We start from the raw sequence: 24,786 nt of genomic DNA, 5'->3' as shown, positions 1-24,786 counted from the left end.
CATGTCTTACGAATTTGATAGATTTATTATTGTTACACCTATTATTTTATCTATCCGTTCCTGTTTATTTCTATGAATTTTGTATGGAAATGCAAAAATGTCAATTAGAACTTCTGAAATTAAGAATAATCTTTAAAACTTAATTTATTGACTTTTACCGTATTATGTAATATATCGTATTATAAAATCATATCCTCGAAAGTCTGATTATAGTATTGTCTGACTATGATATACTGACTCTAATCAAATAATTAAAAATATTAAAGCGTACAAGCGTACATTCTTATAATAAGAATATTTTTCTTAATGTAATTATTAAATGATTTTATTATTCGATATATAGTAAATGCCCATTAATTTTGATTAAATACATGCAACGAGAAGATTTTCTATCATTTGAACAACAATTTTTCCTTCAATTACAAACATTCAATTATCCTATAATTATTGCTGTATTATTGCATATTAAATTTACAATTTTTCCTTTTTAATGAACTTTTTTCCATACCTGTGCATAATATTTTACATCTTTTTATAACTTTATGCGATTTTAAGTTCCATTACGCTACTTTTAATCGTGAATTAATCTATCACGGCATTTCGCTATTTTTAAATATATTTTCTCATTGTTATACGTACTGCTTTATTGTTACATAGAATAATTCAATTAGAATTCAAATTAAAAATCCGCCTAAATAGCAATTTGCTTTATTGAACAAAATGTGTATAAATATATTAATCGAATATTACATGATGAGAACGAGATTCAAAACATTTTGGTTTTGTTTTTGTTTTATTTATAGATAAATCACATTTTTTAAATATTTGCGCAATTAATATTATTAGTATACATCGTATCGAAGAAAATTTTCCCATATATATATATATATATATATATACTCAATGGAAATTAATTAATTTTTAAATTTAGTTTCCAATATTAATGAACAATAAACAATTTATAATTCTGTCCAATGTTGTATTTAAAGATAAAAATAAGTAAAGTATTAATTTCATTTTTTTTTTTTTTTTTGTTAATCACTCAGATAAAAACCTCTATTTTTTCTTAATTTTAAATTTATTAAAAACACTTCACATATGTTAGTTTCTATTAATACTGCTACGATATTTCTTTTTATTGCATTTTTAATAAAAGTATGATACTTTGTATGTATGTTAACATTGAGAGAGAGAGAGAGAGAGAGAATCCGGGTAATCCAACTGATTTAAAAAAAAATCGAACAAACGGAGAAGACTGATTTTCCATAACATATAAGCATTAGATTTTATTAAGTAAGCTACATCTTTTTCAATAATAATCAAGAGAATAATAATAACCAAGAGATGTTGAGGTGTCCAACACCGTTTTCTCTGCTCTCAGCGTCCCTCTTCTTTTCTTTTTTCTTTCTATTATTCTACACACGTGGAGTAATAATCATTGTGATATCGTATGACTCAAGCTCTTTAATAATAACCGTTAGTTTCCTTCCTTGTCTCATATTCGCAATCTTACTATCCATAAATCGCTTATCCCAGAGCAAGTCAATATGATCGTCCAACAGAAAACTCACCCTTTTTCTGAAACATCAGAATATCTTTTACTAGATCTATCCACCCTCTGTAGAACCAACATCGAAGATTCGCCCTTCTAAGATGGGCTTCAGGAAGGGTTATTCAAGATCTATCCGCCCTACTGAAGGCAATCGTATGACCTTGGGTAAATGCTTCCTCATACTCTATTTAGTGGATGAGTTGAATAAGTACTTATTTATATTTTCATATTTATGAAATATGAAAAACATGAAATTCTTTAATATTAGTGCTTTAAATATCTTTAGCCCTTTGACGTCTGAAACTGTCAAAGTAATTATTAATATTTCTATTACGAGTTGATGTAATATTATGAATATTTTCAAATGAGTAATAGATTTTGAGCAAAACTTTAAAAATTTTCTTGCTCTTAGTCAGTGCAAGACATTATTGACTTTTATAACACTCTTAAACAACTTACTTTTACCATTAATGCCAATGCAAGAGATATGTTTTGGCCTTTATAAGTTTTTTATTTTTAACAACTATACTTTTAGATTACATAGAACTATTATGTTATAATATTATTTATATGCATATAATTATTCATAAAATATTGAACAACTAATTTATTTAATTTTCTATTTCCGTATCAAAATATTATTCGTTATTTATTAAATTAAACAGCTAGATTATTATTTAAATTATTAAAAATTAAAGCTGATTTCTAAGTTTTATCTATTTCGCAATTTCTGAATTTTTCGAATCAAATCTTTAATTATTATTATCCGAACCAATTTTGCATGCAATGATATAAGAAATATTCATTTTTGTCTTTCGAAGCCATCGTTGAAATAATTAAATTTTAACTATAATTCTTAAACATTTAGAGTGTTAAAATCTTTGTACTTATTACGTGAGTTTTAAAAAAATGTTCTCATAATTTTGTTAGAATGTTCGTCTACATCTGCTTTATATCGTTTTATTATATTATTATTTTATGATTAATATACTTTAATTGTTTCCATAATAGTACAGTTAAAAAATTTAATTTATTTCCTAAAGTCAACGTACATAAAAATAGTTTGTTATATGCATACGTATATACACACAGACGTATATATAGGAAACAACTTTGAATTCATAATTTATTACTATAATAGATTAAATTAATTCCCGAATATCTTACTTAATTTCAATTAATTATCTTATTTAATTTCAATTTAACCTTCGTTATAGTTAAGAGTCTATACCGCTATAACAGACATTATGCTTATAACGCGTTTTAAAATTTTAATTATTACATATTTACACAGTCATATATAATCAAATCTTTTTACAAAATAGTGACTTAAGCTTCGAATAAAGTTTTTTCGTATAAACAATATTGTCTTTACTACTTCACAATTTTCCTGATTAATTAATGTATAATAAATTTGATAACAAAAATTATAAAACAAAACAAAGAATATTGAATTGTTAGGAAATACGCTTATGTGATTTAAAATTTTTTATATCGAATACTATTCTATTTTCTTGATAAATATTTAAAATCACAATTTAATCTCTAGATATAAATTTTTATAATAAGTGAAGTCTTTTAAATAAAAAGTATTATTTTTTAAATCAAATTCTGGAATATAATATTATAAAATTTATTTAAAAATTGTGATAATGATTTTCATGGACTCACACAAATTTACATTTTTGACATACAATTTCTAAACTTAATGACTTTTTTTTAAAACTTTTTATGCCGCAACTAGCATGAATTATTAATTATAAAGTTTGTGACATGGATAGAATGAAAGTATATAATTGAAAATAGAAAAGACAAAGTTATATTACGTATACGAACGGTATTGTTTTAATGGGTTTAGTACATTTTAATATTGTTTATTTTAAAATAATTTTAATGTCTATCTATAAATTCTTTTCAGAAAAATTTGATAGTAATATGCGTGTATTCAATAAAACTAAGATTAATTTGAAAAAACTTTGAAATAAAAAAAAATTGTATTGTTTTAGAATCCATCAGATTTACGTAAATATTGTAATACGTAAATATTCTGATTATAGTTTATTGATTTCTCTCTAAGCTCATTGAAGATACATATTTGAAATATGAATAAAAAAAAATGTAATGATTATTATTGAAATATTTGAATTGAAATATGTATATTTATGTCATTATTTAAAATATTTTTTTTTTGCAAACACAATTTTTATTGAGCTATTAATATTGTTAATTATCAATATAGTCATATATATAGTATGCTAATTACACATTTTAGAAAATAAAATTAATATAATATAATAATATAATTTTATTTTCTATATTTAGAATGAAAAATTTTACTTTGTTAATTTTTAATAAATATTTTATGAAAATGGAGATATTTAAAAAGATATATATATATATATATATATATATATATATATTAAATCTGAAATATTTGAAAATATATTATCACTCCAATATATAAGCATTATGATGTTTTTAATATAAAATATAATTACGTGAAATTTATATTCTATTTTATTTTATACATATTTATCAGAATTAAATAAAAAAAAATATATAAAAAAATATTATTATCATTAAAATTATTATAATTATTATAATAGTAGTAGTTATTTTATACTTGCGAAGCAGAAAATAAAGATTCAAAAAATATATCGAGAAAATAACGAAGTAAAAAAATTATTAAATATACATATAAATTGAAATAATAAAATAAATAATAAAATATCTTCGTAATGACATTTATAGAAATTTCTGCGAATAAAGAAATTATAATCGTATCAATTTATAATATTTCATTTAAATTCTATAAAAATATGATTTTATGATTTATCTATGGAAAAAATTGAAAAACTATATATGCACGATGAAAGGAAAAAATAGGTGAAAAAAATTTAGAAGAGCAAGATTTGCAATTCAAGCTTGTAGCAAGAGGCATTGTCAGCTTCGCATAAATAATAACGAGGAGGAAATTGGGAAATTGTGAGGCGATGTTTTCGGGTTTGTGTCTTTTCTGTGTGAGCACCCGTATACACTGATAATAGTACCCTACTATATTACGAATCGGAAAATCATCAAGGGAATCGAAGATTTTCCTTTATTGATTAAAATTTTAAATGAAAAATTTAAAACTTTATGCACTTTAAGCTATTTTTCACGTGTCTTTGACTGTCCAGTTAATATGCAGATTATAATTATTCTCTATTAATCATTAAACAATTAAATAATTAAAAATTTGAATATTTATTAGGATGTAATATTTACATTTTCACTTAAGTATGCTTTAATCAACAGTATTAAATATTATTTTCACATTTAAATCAAATTAATTATACTGTATTATTATTAACTAACAATTTATACAGCTCAGTGAAAATTTATAATATTAAAAGTATTCAATGTATAATATTGAACATTGCATAATTCCTAAATGCGGTAGAATAAAAATAATTATTTTAACCATTTTTTATCTAAGTTTTCAAATAATTTTAATTTTCAAACTAATAATTTGAAATAAACAATAACCAAAGTATATACTCATTGGTCCTTATTGGTTGACTCAGTCTTTTGAATAATTATTCAAATTCAAATGTTCAGCTGCTCGATACCAATGTGATATCCAATACCGTGTTTATTATGACGTTGAACTTATTATGACATGTGACATTAAAAAAATTCATTAATGATAGGCGGTCATCTAAAATTCCAGTACCTTCATAAAATTGATTACGATTGGATTTTTCATTCGTTTAATTTATCCGGTTAAATCATCGATACTGGTGCAATCATGAATTAGTAAATGTGAAAAGATTAGTTACCGAGAGGCAAGGCAAGCGATAAAGGTGAGAAAAATCTTGAATTGCTGAGAAATATAGGCAAATGTGAGTGGGAAAACTAGAGGCAGAGCCTCGGAATCAATAGACGCATACTTGAGACAAAAGGTGCCTAGCCATGCTGCGAAGTACCAAAACGCCGCGTCCGGGGCTACGACGCGTGCAACGCACGTCCCTGATAAGTATTATCCCCACCACTCTCGTTCACGATCTTTCTCTCTCTCTCTCTCTCTCTCTCTCTCTCTCTCGCTCTCTCTCGCTCTCTCTCGCTCGTGGCGGTAACGGTACACACATTGACTCGAGCTTTGGTTGGAGATCAGACGTTCTTTGCGACTAATGGTATGGAAAGTCAACCACCGAGGCTAATAAATTACCAATCAACTATTTCCTTCCTATTTCATCGTGTTTTTCTCCATCGATATTCTTTTGGAAACTAACATTTGCTCTTTTCCAGAGTTCAGATAAAATGTCAAAATGATATTTCCATTTACCATTGATCATTTAATAATCGCATTCTTAAATATATACATTGAAAGCGTCAATTGTTGTCAAATTAAATTTTCACTCTCTTAAGGAATAAATAAATTTTTCAATTTTCTTTTGTAATTCTTCTTCGCTTTTTTCAAGAATTTTAATATTTATAATTACTGACTGATTTTCATTTGATACTGGATTTTAATTATAAATACTGAATAGTCATATTATTAATTTTAAGCCTATCAATCGACTACGGTTAAGCAGTAGTATATTTATAGATATAAATTTTTTAGAAAATATAGTGCAGCACGATTATCTACAGTATCATTACAAAACAAAAACAAAAAACAAAAACAAAAAAATCGGTTATTTTGTTGTACAGAAAATTAATATTCATTATGAAAATCTCTAAAATCAAGATAGCAACTGCGATTGGAGGAAATCTAATGAGTCTAGTTTGTTCGCTCAAAACAGCGATGGTTCTGGCGTATTTCAGTTTAGTACTCGAATAAACTATTCGTGTGTTAGGGATTTAATTTTTGTTCAAATTGTATAATGAATTATAATGATTCAGCGTTCTAAGCAACTAGATTATTCTTATCTTAGTGTGTCAAAGTGCAGTCTTTGCATTGTCTCTCGAGTTGGATTCCATAAAAACTCGTTATTATGAAACAACTATGGAGAAATGAGCTCGACCTCATCAATTTTAATTGTTTATTATTTTTTACATTTTAAGCACGTATGAATTTTGAGAATTGCTGCTTCTCGCTGTTTATCAGTCTTTTTAAATAATATTTATATATGATTATTTTACTAATTCGGAATAACAAATTCCTATTTAAACATCATTTACTTCGAACTGGGGATTTTGTTAATATATATATATATATATATATATATATGAATTGGATGTTTTTTGAGGATAAAAACGATATATCATATTTTATATATTAATAGTTTAATTTAATTCGTTTATTATTCATTTCCATATTATTACAATAAACGTAATGTAGAAGTAGAACAAATTTTAAAAGTTGTAAGATTTTCATATTTATAAAATATATTAGTTGTATTGAAATGCAAATAAAATATGGACAAAAGCTGGAAGTTATTTATTGACATAAAATGCCAAAATCTTTACTTTTAATCTCGTATTAATTTAATTTACGAATATAAATTGTATTTTATTCTTTAGCAATAACAAATAATTTTCAAATTATATTACAAATTTACAGACCTCAGAAATTTGACGCAATATGTATAATTAGCTAAAAATCCATAAATTCGATTCAATTTTATCCTTTATTTTATCCATATAAAAGTGGTTTTTTTTTTTTTTTTTTATTTAAATTATATCGAGTTTCATAGTAAAAAATTAAGTTATATGTAAGTTCAGAATATATTTTATTTTACTTTCTCACTATAATATATATTTATATATATAGTATATTTATAAAAGTTAATTTTTTTAAAATTTTAAACAAGAATATTAGAAACTAATTTAACAAAATAATTTTAAATATTATAGTTTTAAACATATAAAAAATAGGTTTTAAAACTAAATAATAGTATATTATAGCATTATAATATTTAGTGAAAATATTTTTATATATAAGAATTTAACGTATTAAAAATGTAAATATATTTATAAATCATATTACAAAAAAGTAATAAAAATATATCCTATATAGTACAATTTTTCTGACAAGAGCACAATAAACGTAATAAATATGAATACATAAATTATCATTTCATAAGGAGAATGAAATCTTACCGATAAGTTTAAAAATAATAAGAAATTATATCTTTTGAATCAAAAGTTTGTACAAATAGAAATTAATATAACAATTATTATTTTGTTTAAGTTATGATTAATAACATTTGTTATATTTACAAATGCAAACATAATTTCCTTTGTAACATGGATATTTCTCATGCTTTATACATTTTCATTACCGCTATGAATAAAACAATGTATTTACAAATTCCTTTTATCGTATTTGAAATAATTTTACAGATGCATTGTTTTACAAATAGTGTACTTGCTTACTGTCACCTATATACTGCAAATGATAATCAATGAGGTATGTGTACATATATTTATATATATATGCATACATATATACATACATATATACATACATATATACATAAATACATTCTTGAACATAATTCTCTGCAGCATATATGAGAATTGATCTATATTAATTATAAAAGCGCAGTATCGTCTTGATTAGTTACTCGCAACACATTTTGGTAATCCTAATCCACCGCAAGACAATGCAAGTATAACGTAAATTGTAAGCTGAAAAAGTTGAAGTAGTATTTATGATCTAAATCAAATTACTGAGATAATAAATTACTATATTTACAATTAGTATTTAATAAAGTAAGGATGATAATTAATATTTACAGACAATTCTAGGTACTTACAATTAAAACAGATCCAAGAATAACATACATTTTAACATTTTTCCAAAATAAGGAGCGTGCCAGATTACGACTGGATTTTCTGAAGGTAACTGACTACAAATAAAATATAAAACAACTTTATAATGGCGCAATATTTGGTACAATATTGTTATACACTATTTTAGATAGTGATAAATGAATTAAATCAATATACAATTTATTTATAGATTACTATATTATAATGTTCTCAATTTTCTTTTAAAAACGCGCATAAAATATTCTACAATGACACAAAAGAACAAAATTCTTTAATTTAACGATTCAGATATTACAGTAAAGAGTTTAATATTAAAGAAACGTGTTGTTAAGTTTTCAGTACATTATTTAAACTTATATTTATAATATATTTATAATCAATAAGATTTTATTAAATATTTTACTCAATGTCACTTACATTGTTAGTAAGATTTTCAGTTTTATTTACAAGTAACTCCAAGCGTTCTCCTCTCATTGCCAAATTGTCAATATTCTTTACCATTATATCTTTAAGTTCATCCAACTCACCATGAACTTTCGATATTGTATCTAGATCTTTAGATTCACTGTAATGTTTCTGCAGATAAGAAATACATATTTAATATTCAGGGATAAAAATATATCGTAATTATTGACATTTACCATCTCATTTGCTAGAATTCGTCCAAATTCAGTATTCATAGCATATGGTAAAGCAGTTAGTGCACCATCACTGTACATAGTTCTGAATCTCTTTTTAGCTTCGTTCAGGAACATAAATGCTCTCGATCTTTGAAAATCCTATTTGAAAATATATTGTTGTAATTGAAATAAAATAATGACTATTATTAAGGTTAATATAATATATCGAATAATTTAAAATATCATAAATCAAGTACATTATGTATATTAATAAAATGTATACAAATAAGTTTTCAAAAAAGATTAAATAATAAATAATAAAATTTCAATAGACTTTACTGAATATACATCCAAGAATTACTAAATAAAGATAATAAATGAAATTGCATTTCTCAATTATATTAATTTACTTTAATATTAGAATTTTTTAAACAAATTAATGATTTAATATTCAATTCAATTACTTATGTAATTAAGTAATATATGCTTACGTCATCGGTGATGCACATATAAACAATTCGATCTTCACAAATATAGTGAAATAAGTAAGGTCCTTGGGAATATGTCATTTTATCATTATGAGGTGGTATTTTTGATAGAATCTGATCTGTGACTTCTTCAAAATTTCCAGTACATGCAGCATGTTTCGCAAGCACCGATTGTCCTCTTGCAACAACGCTATAAAGAACTGGCATGTTTGTCTTCTAATAAACACCTTTTCCTGTATATTTAATTTAATAAAATAAAATAAAATTGTTTTTAATTTATCAACGAAGGTTATTATATTCCTAATAATTATTTTCATATACATGGGTATAAAACTCAAGTTTATGTTGGCATTAACATTCTAATTTATAAAGATTAACGAGGCAAATGAACTATGTAATTCAATTAAAAAACTACAATATTTTTTATAATTAATTAATCTGAATAAGATTCAACGATTAAATTTTAACAAAAGATAATGGTTCAAATATGATGTCATTCAATCGATGAAAAACGTCATTAATTTTCTAACCTCGATATTTTCTTCTTTCGTTGTATTCGATGAACTTATAAAGCAATTATATTTTGCTATTAATATAATTTAGCATATTTAATATATTTTACAGAAATAACTATATATAGAATATAATAGCATAAATGACTCACCTTGAATTTAATAATAAATAGCCAGACAATAACTAAGGGAATATATAAATGTTAAACTACGCCTTAGAAACGGCGAAGTCGTACTAAATTAGTTTCACGGAATCATAATATATTTTGCGAATGCTCGATAAAAAGTTAGAGACACCGAGAATTTTTTAAAACCTTCGTGTCAATATGTGTCGACTTTTTAATTACCGAAAATGAACGACGATATCCTTATCTTTGCTACGGAACTGCATTCCTATAATTTATATAAATATACATCATATTTGGTGTTAAAAGTAAATGACAGGGAATTTCGATTTGTCATAGAAACTGCATGAAAAAGGTTGGCGCTGTCGTAAACGTTCTAAGTTACTTTATGTTTTTAAATAAGTTTGGTAACTAATAATTTCGTATTTTTTAATTTTGAAATAAATTTAAATATTAGATTTGACATAATTCATTGCTTTATAAGTACTTTATAAGACAGACAATGAAAAATTATAGTATCCTAGCGAAATTAAACAGTGTCAGTGGACAATAGCTTGTAAGTTTCATATATTAAAAAAATATATATATATATATATAGTAGACGGGACTAATGCTTTACTTTGTTATTTGATTTGATTTTTACAAGTTGTTTACAATCATCTGCGGGCAGAATTTTCATATTTTGATATTTAACGTTACGTGAGATTAATTTTTATACGAAATATTATCGCAGATACTACATCCGCGTAATGTTAGTTTATTAGCAAATTAATAAACAATCATTAATGAAATTTGGATGGCAATGCGTTTCCGTATTATACGTATTATAGCGTCAATTCGTACGTACATGTATTTTACTTGTTTTAAGTAATTCCTGTAGAGGGCAGATAGAGCGCACGAGAGGGTTGCTCGTAACCATCCGTAATAATATTTATCTACATGATGTGGTAATGAACTATTTGCTTTGTGCAGCCACGTAATAGATGGCTTTTATTATTTACGTATATTTGATTGGCATGTTTAACCAATCACTGTTCGCATGATTTATATTTGGCAGATATCGAATACACTGAAAACGCGCTTAAATAAGAGAGTCTGGAGTAACAAAACAATATTTCTATAAATAATTATTGTAAGATTTATTTCCATAGAAATCTCAAAAGTCTTCAAAATTCAAAATACTAATAGCTTGTATATAAATGGACCAAATAATAAGAAATTTGAGTTGAAAAAAATAAAAAATAAAAGATGCACATTTGTTTAATATTAAATGCTGAAATTTCAACACTTATGGGAAAAATGTATTCGTTTTATAGATAAATGTGGGCATTAATAATGAAAGTACTGGTTGAATAAAAACGAACGATTTTATAAGGAAGAATAATTTTTATATAAATCATTTTAATTTTCATGCCAATTTATCAATTAGTAATACGAAGGATTTTAGCAAATAGATTTTCTTGTAAGATTACAAAAGTTCATATAAAATGAGCATACAAACATAGTAACATACAAATTGAAATATAATATCGATATTTATTCATTTTTTATGAGTTGATATAAGACTGGCTGATAAATAAATAATAAACACATTACTATAATATCAACAATGATTGAATAGAAATTGTTACATTAGAGTTTACTATTTAGTTATAATCAATCTGTAGTTTACAATACTTTTATACTAGATAAGAGACGTTTGAATTGAAAGGAATTTAATATATCACCAAAAGAATAACTTTTTGAATAAAAATGTACTTAGTCATGGGTTTTGAAGATCGCTGTAATTTGAAATCGTGACAAGGGTAATATTTAATTGCTTTTTGTCTGCTCGTATAATTTATCATGCTTGAAGTGTGAAGGCAATTGAAATCTGACCAACTAAGTAGAATATCAAATTTATGTTTTAAGATCTTGTTTTTACCAACAAAATTACTTTCATTGGGAAGACTCTTATTCTACAGATATTTTCTATATGAAGAAAAACAATTTAAGTGTAAAAATTCAATATATTTATAAAGTCACAATACATTTGTTATGATATTAATTATAATTTTGCTCAATGTTAGAAATTCATTTGTACAGACCAAAGTACAAATTAAGAATACAAAAATCTAATGTAAAAATTCACGAATAATAACATTTAAAGAGTTATATTATACTTAAATCTACAAAAGTAGAATAGTTACTTATCATATATTCTTAATTAAAATCAGTTCAATAAATTTATGAAAAATCATTCGAAATATATTTTTTACAGAATTTAATATATAAAACCGTGACGTTAGTTATTTTAAACTTATTGAATGTTAATAATCAATATAAAGTACATTAATTATTTTTGTATTATTATATTGTTATATACTATCAATATTTATTACACTTTCATGATTTATAAATGTTATACATTTTGAAATTGTTAGAATACTGTTTTATAAATTTATATAAATTAGAAATAACATAAAACTTACTTATTTAGTTCTATAAGTTATATAGACATAATATTAATTCAATATCATTGATATTCGAGTATAAATAAAAGATTTTTTAACATTGAGCAACATAACTGGGATTTTGCAAAACTATAGAATTCGATACCTACATCTTTCAATTTCCTATTTCGTAAACACATAATTTATTATTTTCATTATGATATTTTTATTAACTATTTTTATGTTGTTTTTTATAAGCACCATTGTTTTTGTTCTTAATTTTTTGTTTATTTTATTCATTTAAATATTCATTAATTTTATCCATTTAAATGTATAATTTGTTTTAGTTTAAATTTAGTTATTTATCACTGCACTCTTCCAATAACTTCTACAACCATAAATTACCGGACCTTTGAATATATTAAGGATATTACTATAACTCGAGTTTATAGTTTTTCTAACAGATTTAATGCTGTAAAATACAGTTATAATGTAGTTTCGATAGTTTATATCAAATTGATTGATTACACTTATATTATCAATTAGAATTGCTTGTAAAATTTATTATTAATTAAAAAATTTAGTAAAATTTATAATATCTAAGAATACTAATAGTAAATATTGATTACATTTATAAATTATTATTGATAAACACTTACTAATAATAAGACAATTATAAATTCATAAAATTATAATTATATATTTTCTATATCAACTTTATAATCTGATTTTTTCAATTGACACTTTGGTAAGTGTACATTTACTGTTTTTATTAATATTCTTAAAATTTTTATTTTTTTACTATTAATATGTTTGTTTACCATTTATGATTTACTATTTAACAATTTATATGAACATTTCCTCTTGTAATTGATGATTTAAATAAAAAAAAAACTTATTAATTAAATCAACATTTACATTTATAGCAATTTACATGAATATTCGTTTAAAAAATTTTTTTTAATATACGCAAATTTAAATATGCGCGGTAATTAAATTAAAGTAAAATTTTGATTTGACATAAAATCATTCGATATTTATAAGGTTTTGAGATATTATTTGACTAATAATGTTATAATTTTTAAGAATGTCAAATTTATACCATTAAAAATTCTTAATTATAGGTTATTTAATATCATATATAAAATGCAATTGTAAATAATATAATTCAACTTTTACAATAACTCTTCCCTTTTATTTTTCTATTTGTTTTATATGTTTATTTGTTTATTATCAAAATATGATTTTATATTTAAATTCATTATCAAGTACTTATAAACGAATAAGTTGAAATTTATTAATTTTTTAATAAAACATATTAAATTTATACCTTAATTATAATTGTAAAATATCAAAAAGAACTATCTTTTTTGTTTTCGAATCTTGCGTTTAATAAATTTAATAAATAATATTATGTATTCTCGATAAACTTCAAATTCAGTTTATTAGTTCTATTTAATTATCTAATTAGTTCTACCGGTGTGACTTACGAATAAATTTCTATATGATGTCTGAAGTTAATATGACTTACTATTTGTTAGTCAAACTACTATATGTATTACTTATTAAGTAATATCATATATTTTTATAATTCAGATTGTTCTTTTTTTTAATATTCGGATCATTTAAGTGCACAAATAACGGTAAGTATATTTGTTTGATCAATTTGTTTGAGCCTAAAGTATTCTATTATTAAAAACTTATTCAGCATTTACTTATATTAAAGTATTACCTTAATTAAAATCTTTATATTAGTTACAAAACTCGTTGTGTACAAGTTTAATTTCTAAATTATACTTTAGAGTTAAATTATTGTTGATATTAGTTAATCTAATCGTGACAAAACTATATAAAACTTAATTTACCAACACTTTTATTGAAGTATATCAGCTTACATTAGGTTACAAAGAAAAACTAAATATTATATTTTAAGTAGTTCCTATTAACAAATTTAAATTGAATTAATATTTTCTTAAATAGCCTTTCATAAAAGTGACATAATTGCATTATGAAGATTTAATGAAATTTTTATATTATCATTATTTTTCATTATCTTATGCAATTTTAAACAATATAATATACTTCTTCTGCAATGGGTTTTCAATACTCTGTTCAATTATTTACTAGGCAATCAGCCTTTCTTGAAAATAAGATTTATCAGTTTGAAATTAATGAATAAAGTTATTTATTATTATAAAAATGCTGTAGCATTTATATTGTAGTATTTAAGATTTTGTTAATACGTAATATTTCTCCATTATATCTATATAATTAATATTAATTTAAATAAGATGATAAAAAATAATTTCAATATTTTTCATCATTAACACTGAAGATATTTAATAATTATTTCGTTCAATGCAATGTATTAAAAAAGCTAATATTCTAATTATTATAGAGATCATTAAAATAAACCTTATTGAGATAATAATATACATTATCGAGGAAAATATATCATCGATTAATCGCATTGATATTCATTATTATATCAGGAGATGAAAATATTTAAAAAATCCTATTTATGTATGACTATTGCGTGTAAATTTTTTTGTAAATGATTTTGATATTGAAAATTAATTTATACAATATTATAGCATTATATTATACATATAATACGATGCTAGAAAGAATGTGATAACTTGGTTGTTATTTCTACCGATACTATATTTCCGACGAATGATGTAATTATGAAATTATATTCTTGACTAATAAATCGAATATATTTAAAACGAAATGCTGCTACTAAAAAATTTAAATTCAAAATGTCTAGAGTAACGACAATGAACTGTGCGTGTTTGTTAATAATAATGAAATTATTGATTTGCGATGATATATTGATAACAAAAGTTGATTATATAGTTAAGTATTTTTAAAAATTCTCTCCAGCAGACTAACAGTAAAAGGACAGTGTGTTGGAAGAATATGCAGGTTTCGCTTGGTCGATTCCGACTGCGCATGCACGTCTGTTGCGCGTATGCGCATCTCCCTAGTCTACGTATGGCAAAGAAGGATTTTATTTTTATTTGTGCGTGGCATCATGAGTGTGCGGAGATGCGGCGGCACTACGGGCATAATCTTTGGTATTCCTTGTAGACAGGACTCGTTCTGAATTGTTGCCGTACGAAAATGTTGAGTATATATGAGTCGCCAGAGTTAAGAGATACGCAACAATAGAAACGTCGCTAGAGGTGCATTGGGATTGAGATTAAAAGTATCCGTACATTTTCGTCTAAAATCACGGATATATCAGTGCTCCGACAGCCGGCTTTAAATCTAGTAGATTTTCACGCTGCGTATCAGCTATTGGAAATTTAAAATTTTGCGGCATTAGTATTGTGAAGTTTCATAGTATAATTATTAGATTTTTATTTACACATATCTATCGTGACCTCTCAAACAGTTTTACAGCATCATAATAATGGGTAAGATTATCTATATTTAAGTTTAATTATTACAGATATTTACAGTAATATTAATATATACATATATATATATATATATATATATATATATATATATATGCGCGTGGGCGTGCGTGTGTGCGAACGTGCGTGCATGTGTATGTGTCTGTATAGATTATAATTTGAAGTAACACTTGTTAAAAAGATTGTATTATGTATTTTATCCAATTTTGATTTTTAATCGAATAATTACAAAGATATTTAATAATCTATGTTTTTATGATTTTCTCGTAAATTATATTATAAAATTCTATATCTTACAATCTTATAACAAATTCATCAAATGTAAGAAACACTATGGATTTTCTTTATATTACTTAGTTATTGCAAAAAACTAAGTAGTATATGTATTTTTTTTTTTTTTTTTGGTAATAAATAACTGTTGAAGAAATATATTATACTTAATAGATTTCATCGATAAAGATTTAATTTTCAGTAGTGTAGTATATCGGTTATATTTCTGTTCATGCACAATCCATGTAAAATCATATCGTTAATCTTTATAATAATATTAACTTTAATTTTATACATATAGTTCATTTGTGAAAAATCAAGATTTAGATCCCGTCTCATAGTTGATATATGAGGTTAATTTCATCTTAATAGTAAAATTAATTGTTTTGTTAAATAAAAAAAAGAAAGTAGAAAAATATATCTCGTATTATTTATGGATGGCTGTTAAATACACAATATTAATTATGTATTTTTACTTATAATATCCATATAATAAAGTTACTCTTATTACCTATATATTTTACTTGGATTCACTTAATTTGTACATTTTAATTAATATTCTATTTTACGATGGAATTGTTGATAATTTGATACATTAATCGTTGAATTAATTTAAGAATAATTTTTCCACGGAATATTTTGTTGCTATATTTAACTATTATAATTTAATGTAATATTATGTTTGGAAATATACATTATTAACTTCTCAGATGATTTTCCAATTTCATTAATTATAATGCACAATTATAGTAATTAACAGTATTACTAATTATTCGCGTTAAAATTTCATATAAAAAGATAGTATCTAATAAGGCTAATGTAGATAATTTTCTATATAAAATTCATTTCGCTATAAATTATATTTTTAAATATTTTTTTAATGTTAATTTTTCTATATTTATATCTAATCTTTATTATGTATATTTAATATATTTTATTTTAATTCGATTCTCATAAAAGTATTAATAGAAATAAGAATATAAGAAGTGAGTGCATAAAATGTATTAGCATACCAAATGTAACATATAAAAATGTAGGACAGCTTCACACGAATTAACTACTAGGAAAACATTGTTTACTAATTTGGTTTAGATAATTGTATATTACGGATAAGTAATATGAATTGATTCAAAATTAGAATTATTTAATTATAATGAAATTATACATGTATTTTAAATAAAAATTTACTTATATAAATCATATGTGTTATATTAATGGGAATACCATGTCTAATATAGAAATAAAATTAATTTAAATCAGTGATAAGATATCATATATATTTTTATTTAGTTATATTAGACTTTTACTACAAGGAGATTTAAAAATAAACATAAATTATATATGATATCGATGCTAAATAACTATCTATATAGTATATTAATCATAGTAATATGAATGTAGCTTATAACTATATATACTTTATCTATTATTTTTATATAAGTTACAAGTATATTAAATTTTTTTTTAATCGTCGAATATCATGAATTTTTAAAGTATTAAAGTAGACTTCACAATTAATAAAGGTGTATATTCAAAATTTAATAAAAAAAAAATTGTTAAAATAAATTAAGTCTATTTATTAGTTGTGGTTCGGAAACTTTATTAATTGAATAATCTAGAAGATTTTTTTTTTAAATTATATAAAAACTTCGATCAATGCTTTGGAATTTCATTATTGAAAATTAATAATAAAAAACAAAATCAATTACACATGTAGATTCTTGCATAAGAGAGTTTATAAATAAAATAATGCTATACGTATATAAGTAATAGGATTTTATTTACTGATATGAAGTATATGTTGTCTCAAGAAAATCATTTCACTGAATAGATAGATAAGCCGTTATGAAAACCGATTTCATGATTATTGCTACATTGAAATAAACATTAAACAGACGCGTATGTTGTATTTGTGCACGTATGTGAATGTGGAGGATTTAGGCATTAACGTGTATCAATATTTACAATTTATTTACAATCAAAGTTTTATTGTAACATATATATAATACAAATTTTCATAATAAAAAATTCATGATATTTCAATATGATTGAGGAAATAAATTGCATTTGGTAATTTTTTATTATTATAATGATGACCAATTTTCAAGGTTTTTAAATGTGATTATACATAGGAAATGATGTATAAACATAGAAGGATTTTGTTTGAAAGATTGTTCGTATTTGGTATACCAGTCCTCGTAAGCAATAATAATGTCATAATTTTACACGAAATACAAGCTCTCTTAAAATAATATATGATAGCTAACATGTTGATTCTAATGACAGCAAAACAACGGCAGCTCGGTAAGCGCATTAAAATTAACAATAATAGTTAAAAATATTAAAATATTAAAAGTGTTAAATTTATGTTTACAGAATGATAAAACCACCGTTAATTTCCTTCCTATAATTAATGTTCCTCGTAAAATATATGATTTACATTGGTCATTTAAGAAACGGCTTAGAAAATTTAAATAGTAATATAATAAAAATTGCCAATCGTTATTATAGTTGTACATTTTACTGTTACACATACACATAGTTTACGTATATTTATGTATAAAAATAGGAAAGATTTTGTGATTTTTAATTTAAAAAGTTTTGTTTAATTTTATTAGCCATAACATTTTTAATGTGGATCATCAGTTTTTAATTTTCAAAACCTCCGATGTTTTATTCAATAGAAACTATTTAAAAAATCATGATTATAAGCACAAACATATAGTGAAATAAATGAAAAAAATTTGTATCAATGAATTTTATTCTTTATATATATATATATATATATATATATATTGCGCTAATTTCTTGATGTATTATTTACGTTCTATCATATCAAATTAATCTTTTCATTTCTGATTTATTAGATTTTATGCTTTTGAACAAGAGTTTTTGAAGCCTTACAGTACTCAACTTTTATGATTGAAATTTATGATCAATTTAGTTGAAATAGTTAAATCTACAGTTTAAAGAAAATCACTCTTATAATTTTTTACAAATTTGACCATTTAAAAAGTGATATATATAAATATGGTTGTATGTGATATATATTGAGATTAAGTTTGTTCATTTATCGAATCTGCTATATACTGTGATACTCGTGTGTACACATAATATATTTGTACCGCTGGAAAAAATAATTAAAAGTCTGATGTTCTTATGCGTAATTGACTTTATGCAGTGAGGTATTAGCATTTTTTTTTTTTCATAGTGTCGTGAACTATTGCTTCCCTCAATTTCTATAAAAAACCAATATAATTATTTTCATTATTCGTTGGGAAAATATTATTTTATGAATGGTATATCGATAAAATGTGATGAAAAATATCAATTATATTATAAAAAGTACTGGTAAAAATATTAATTAGCAGTTTGTATGAAATAATGAAAGATTACAATTTCGTACGAGGGAGGCACGCAAAGTAAGCGCGTCGATTTTGTTAACCGGTAACACTAACCGGTCGCTAGCAGCAACGACGTGAAAGTTAAAGTCACGTGTTTGGGTGCCCAGACAGAAACAAGCTCGCGTACGTGAGCGCGGCGATGGTTGGTGCTGGTACAGCGGTTTTCTTTGTCTGGTGGCTATGGACCAGACATCAACGTCAATATCTACCGAATAAATGGCGCAAGGTCGGCGAGCTCAGTGACCTCCTATGCTTTCCGGTCAAGTCCCTCGGCGCTATTCGTCTCAACTCGATGGAATGCACGCAAATGGGGCTTCGCTCCGGCTGGCTGAGAGACAGGATATTAATGGTTATCGACCTCGACGGGCAATTCGTCACCGCTCGACAGATGGCTAAGATGGTCCAGGTACAGCAGGCTCAGCAAAGTTTGATTTTCAAGACCACGGCTAGCTAACGTTTCCATAACTTCCGAGTAATATTTTCCATAATATTCCAAGCAATTTACGATGCACGTGAATTTAATGATCTAATTAACTGTTTTTCTATTCTTTATTGTTTTTTGTTTTTTGTTTTTTGTTTTTTGTTTTTTGTTTTTTGTTTTTGTTTTTGTTTTAACGCGTTGCATTAACGTCAGGCGCTACATATGTTATCACAAGAGCGAAACGCTTATTAGCTTAAAGTTTATTCTGTAGGCTTGCGAAATCAGAGATGGTTTAATGACTTTGACACACTACATATAAAATAACTGCTCATAAATGTGGTTCTGAAAGTATAACAAATTGTCAATAATTTTTTTTGTCATATATTTACAATTAATCGCTGTAAAAAGTTATTATAAAAAGTTCCATTTACCATAGTACGATTTACGCGTGCATTATTATTATATCGCATACGATATAATATAATGGGTACAATTATTATTTAAATTTTGCATCAGAATAAAAAATCAATGTGTTTTTAAAATAATAGGAAAATAGGAAATGTACTTTCACATTTACGGTGAATATTTTTATTATCGCAATTGCTTGGTTGCGGAAAAATATAAGGCGTTCTTTGTGTAGCGAAGGAAAACCGTAAAATTATAGTAAAAGAGCCGTTGCTCATCCACCAAGAAAAAGATTTAGAAATAACGCGTAGGTACACAAATCATACATTTTGTTGGCTGACCAATTAGAATAATTACTACGAATAATTCAACGAACTATAAAATCCATCCAAATTAACCCAACCATGCCTATATCCGGCGGCAGTGGTACATATCGATGCGCATAATAATAAAAAGTCATCCGGCCATTCTTTTTCCCATAAAATATGCATAAACAAGCATCTGTTGACTCGAAACATTCAGATAGCCTTGTTGCTTGTTATAATAATAACGCTGCTCAAGTATACCGCTCGCCAGCATACAATTATAATAATATTTTAATCAAATATGTTTATCACTCTAAATCTTAAAATTACAAATATCACATTCTTATCAATTCTTATCAATCGACGTGCCCTTAATAATCAATGCTCGAATGTTGATGGCGTTACGCAATGTTACCCAATAAGATAAATGCGCGCGAAGCTGCATAAAGTGACCTCGGTAATCAATTGTACGCGAATACATATTAAGTCCTGCACCACTGGTTGGTTTACCCTCGCCTTCGCCTGGAAATTCAGATTTCACCGAGCATCAGCGGATCGATGCTGACGCTCAAGGCTCCCGGCATGATATCCGTGTCCGTGGACTTGGCTCGTCTACGAGGCAGCTTCCGAGCATCGGTTTGGGGCCAGGCGGTGCCAGCCTGCGACTGCGGCGAGGAAGTCGCACGCTGGCTATCTCGCTTTCTCCTTCAAGAGGACACGGGGCTCAGGCTCGTCTACTACCCACTGGACAAGTCGACGCGTCAAGCCCGCACCAAAGCCAAAATTTTCCCTCTTGTCGACAGCTCGCACACGGTAACGTTCTTTATTCTTCCATTATTTTTATTTGGTAGTGGTTATACATCGGCAGTTGTTCCTTATCGCTATGCAAGTTGAAAATTATTAATATTGATTGCGATATGAGATTATACGGTCGGCTATTAGACGAGGACAGCCATTTCTCAAAGCATTAATCGAATAATTAATGTAATTGACCTTTCTGTAATTTCGTGATCTATTAAAGATAGATCATAGATTGTTCGATTGTATGATCTGAGTTGATTATACAACGTTCGTTTTCATGTAAGGGACATGTTACGTGGCAATATAATAAATAGAAGTAGCAAGAGGGGTTAAAAATTATTCAATGAAACTGGCGAGGTTCGGCTTGGTTTATCGAAAATGTTTTTCGATTACATCTACCTATCGCTACTTTAAGTCTTGCACAATGGGTTTACGATGATAGTACAAGTCATTGCGTGGGTTGATAAAAAGCAAAGATAGTCTAGACGCGTGGGAGTTATGTGAAGAGATAATGACTTTTTGTCGTACGTAATCTTAACGATTCTGCCGCGTATTTTATAAATGCGACTATTATTCACACACGTAATTTACAGTTAATTTTTTAATAAAACTAGAAATAAAATATATAAACAAATAAATACATTAATTAATGGGAAAAAATCAACAACAATAAAACAATATATATCAAATTTTATGTCGCAAGTACATATATAAAATAGTGTTTCATCTTAATCCGTATATTTTTGGCTTAAAACGAAAAAGAAATTGTTAGTTATATATATATATATATATATATATATTTATTTATTTTTTTATTTTATTTTTTTTTTGTAATGTAAGCTTATGTCAAATCGATAGATAATCCTTCAGACAGGTTATAAAGACATTAATGCATGCAAAGACATTAAATACGTACAACAATCGTCCCAGAAGGTGGAGGCGATTTTTCATATTTTTCCTATTACCACGATTATCGCGATCGCATTTTATCATCCAATTGATTTGTAATCCAGCAATGAGTAAGAGCAAGAAAAGTAATAATGATATTTGCAGGGCGCGTACCCGGACAGTACGAGTTACACACTTCAGAATGAGGCATCGATAGCCGACTTGAATACAAGGCTCGACGAGCCAGTCTCACCATTGCATTTTAGGCCAAATTTCCTAGTCAAGGGGGCCGAAGTCTTGGAGGAGGACAATTGGGAATGGATAAAAATTGGCCAGGTAGTTTTTCGCAATATTAAGCCTTGCACGCGCTGTATATTTACAACCATTGATCCGGAGACGGGTATCAAGAGTCCGACAGTCGAACCTTTGAAGACTTTGAGGAAGTGAGTTTTCTTATTGAATAGCATTGGGGATTCAATGTACTTTAGTTATTATATCTGCGACATTTCTGTTATAGGAAAATACTTATACGTATATACATGCTTATACATACACGGCAAATTTATAGATATTTACATATTTGTAATGTATTTTAAGTATTATTGCAATGATGACGATGGTCGAATGAATGATGATGAAAATTCAATGATAATCAATTTGAAATACAATTTTTCTACTCAATAATATAAGAGTTGAAAATTATTACTAGGATTTTATTGTTCCACTACTTAATTTCTTGCCAATTTATTCTTTTTTTTTGTTTTGTTTTTGTTTTTTTTTGTTTTTTTTTGTTTTTTTTTTTGTTTTTAAGCAAAGTGTGCTAAAACTTCAATTACTAACAGTAAAGTGCGATTTTTCTCGTAAAATATAATCAGATCATCGTTAAATTATAAAAGCTTTAATAAAACTCTATGACTATTTGATATAAATGACTTTGCTAATTATATTTCTGGTTAATGAGCGACGATAGACTATAGAAATAATTTCATACACATGTAATCAAATTATCATATAAAGTCGTGATTATCAATAATAATAAGCGATGAGTGTTCGTTATAATTTTTTTTTTTTTTGTTTTAAAGAATGAATTACACAATAAAATTTTACTCTCTATCATTTAATTTTATTAACGAAATACATTTAAAATTAATGCATATAAGCCTAATAATTGTTAATATATTCTATAAATATCACATAATAATAACGCAATAAATTATAATTTGATATATAGGCGAATGTCGGATTAAGTACTTAATGATTATAAATTATATCATTATCGTATGTACCATATATTTTCACCACAAATGCCTACCCGCGTATGCTTTAATATCCAATATCTGTAAATTCATATGAGCTGACATCAATTTTAAATATAACCACTTTAATAGAATAAGTAATATGTTTGTTTTTTCAATTTCTATACCAAAGAACATAATTTATTGGATATTGAATTTAATTGATAATTCAGTATCCTCGGGCTTTAATAAAATTTAATAAATAATAAAATACTATCCATGTTATCATTATTATTTCTATTATCGCTACAACGTCTATTGTAATTATTATCCTTGCTGTTGTTATTATTATTCTTTTTTACTTTTATGGATTTATTTTTGAACTTCACTCAATTTACGATAATTTCAATAATCATATAAGATGTTTAAATTTTGTTTATTGTTCAAATTAGATATCGCACCATCTCGAATCCGGAAATGCGTCCCTACACATCTGACAGCCCCGTCATGGGCTTGAACTTGGGACTATATTCGTCGAACGGCATTGTGCGACTAGGCGATGCGGTGTACGTCAATGAATCAGATGAATCGGCCGCGCCGATTGTGTCATCTTCGCCGAAGTATTGTTTTTGAGACCTTGAATGCAAAATTATCGCGATATTTGTACTACCTGTCACTATCTAATTCCCAACACACAATTACCTTAATTTGTAGATTGGAGATCCGTTTTAAATGCAATAATATGTCAATATGATTAGAATGAGTCATGTAATTTTATCGTCATATTGAACAATAATCCACGATGAAATATTATTCGTAACAAAATATTGACGAATCATTTCTTATTGGTAAAAAATGAAAAAGTACTTGATACAATGGCATCTATTTTTAAACTATTCAAACGAGGATTTATTTATTAATGTAAGATGAACATATAATATTTATATAATATATCTTATTGTCTTCTGAGAGTATACAAGAAATATTTATGTTAAAATATTTTCTAATATACACAGAATACATCACAAAACGGAATTTCACGGTATATACGCATCTATACGCAGATATAAAGTTAAATAATTAATTCAATCATTATCTTTTAAACTAATTTGATTTTTTATATTTGAATACTTACAAAAAA

General features: G+C 25.4%; 2 protein-coding genes across 3 annotated transcripts; one reads left to right on the top strand and one right to left on the bottom strand.

Moving 5' to 3' along the window:
- Nucleotides 1–8,025: 8,025 nt before the first annotated feature.
- Nucleotides 8,026–9,643, bottom strand: Vamp7 (vesicle-associated membrane protein 7). Its single transcript, XM_011495694.1, has 5 exons — nt 9,426–9,643; nt 8,956–9,093; nt 8,732–8,890; nt 8,299–8,391; nt 8,026–8,170 (listed from the first exon to the last, which is right to left on the bottom strand). Exons 1-5 carry the CDS (start codon nt 9,627–9,629, stop codon nt 8,099–8,101), a joined length of 666 nt encoding a protein of 221 aa, XP_011493996.1. The 5' UTR covers nt 9,630–9,643; the 3' UTR covers nt 8,026–8,098.
- A 6,130-nt stretch (nt 9,644–15,773) lies between these two features.
- Nucleotides 15,774–24,308, top strand: LOC105359180 (Mitochondrial amidoxime reducing component). 2 transcript variants are annotated; one of them, XM_011495693.1, is made up of 5 exons: nt 15,774–15,913; nt 19,702–19,996; nt 21,256–21,534; nt 22,576–22,853; nt 24,098–24,308. In XM_011495693.1, the coding sequence occupies exons 2-5, from the start codon at nt 19,730–19,732 to the stop codon at nt 24,276–24,278; spliced, it is 1,005 nt and encodes a 334-aa protein (XP_011493995.1). In that variant the 5' UTR covers nt 15,774–15,913; nt 19,702–19,729; the 3' UTR covers nt 24,279–24,308. The 2 variants fall into 2 exon arrangements, with proteins under 2 accessions (XP_011493995.1, XP_011493994.1); XM_011495692.1 differs by having other exon boundaries at nt 19,698–19,996.
- Nucleotides 24,309–24,786: the final 478 nt, after the last annotated feature.

The sequence above is a fragment of the Ceratosolen solmsi genome, unplaced genomic scaffold, assembly GCF_000503995.2.
Source record: "Ceratosolen solmsi marchali unplaced genomic scaffold, CerSol_1.0 scaffold11, whole genome shotgun sequence".
NCBI lineage: Eukaryota > Metazoa > Arthropoda > Insecta > Hymenoptera > Agaonidae > Ceratosolen > Ceratosolen solmsi.
Note: the sequence above shows the minus strand (reverse complement) of the source record. Positions and strands in the feature narration are given on the sequence as shown.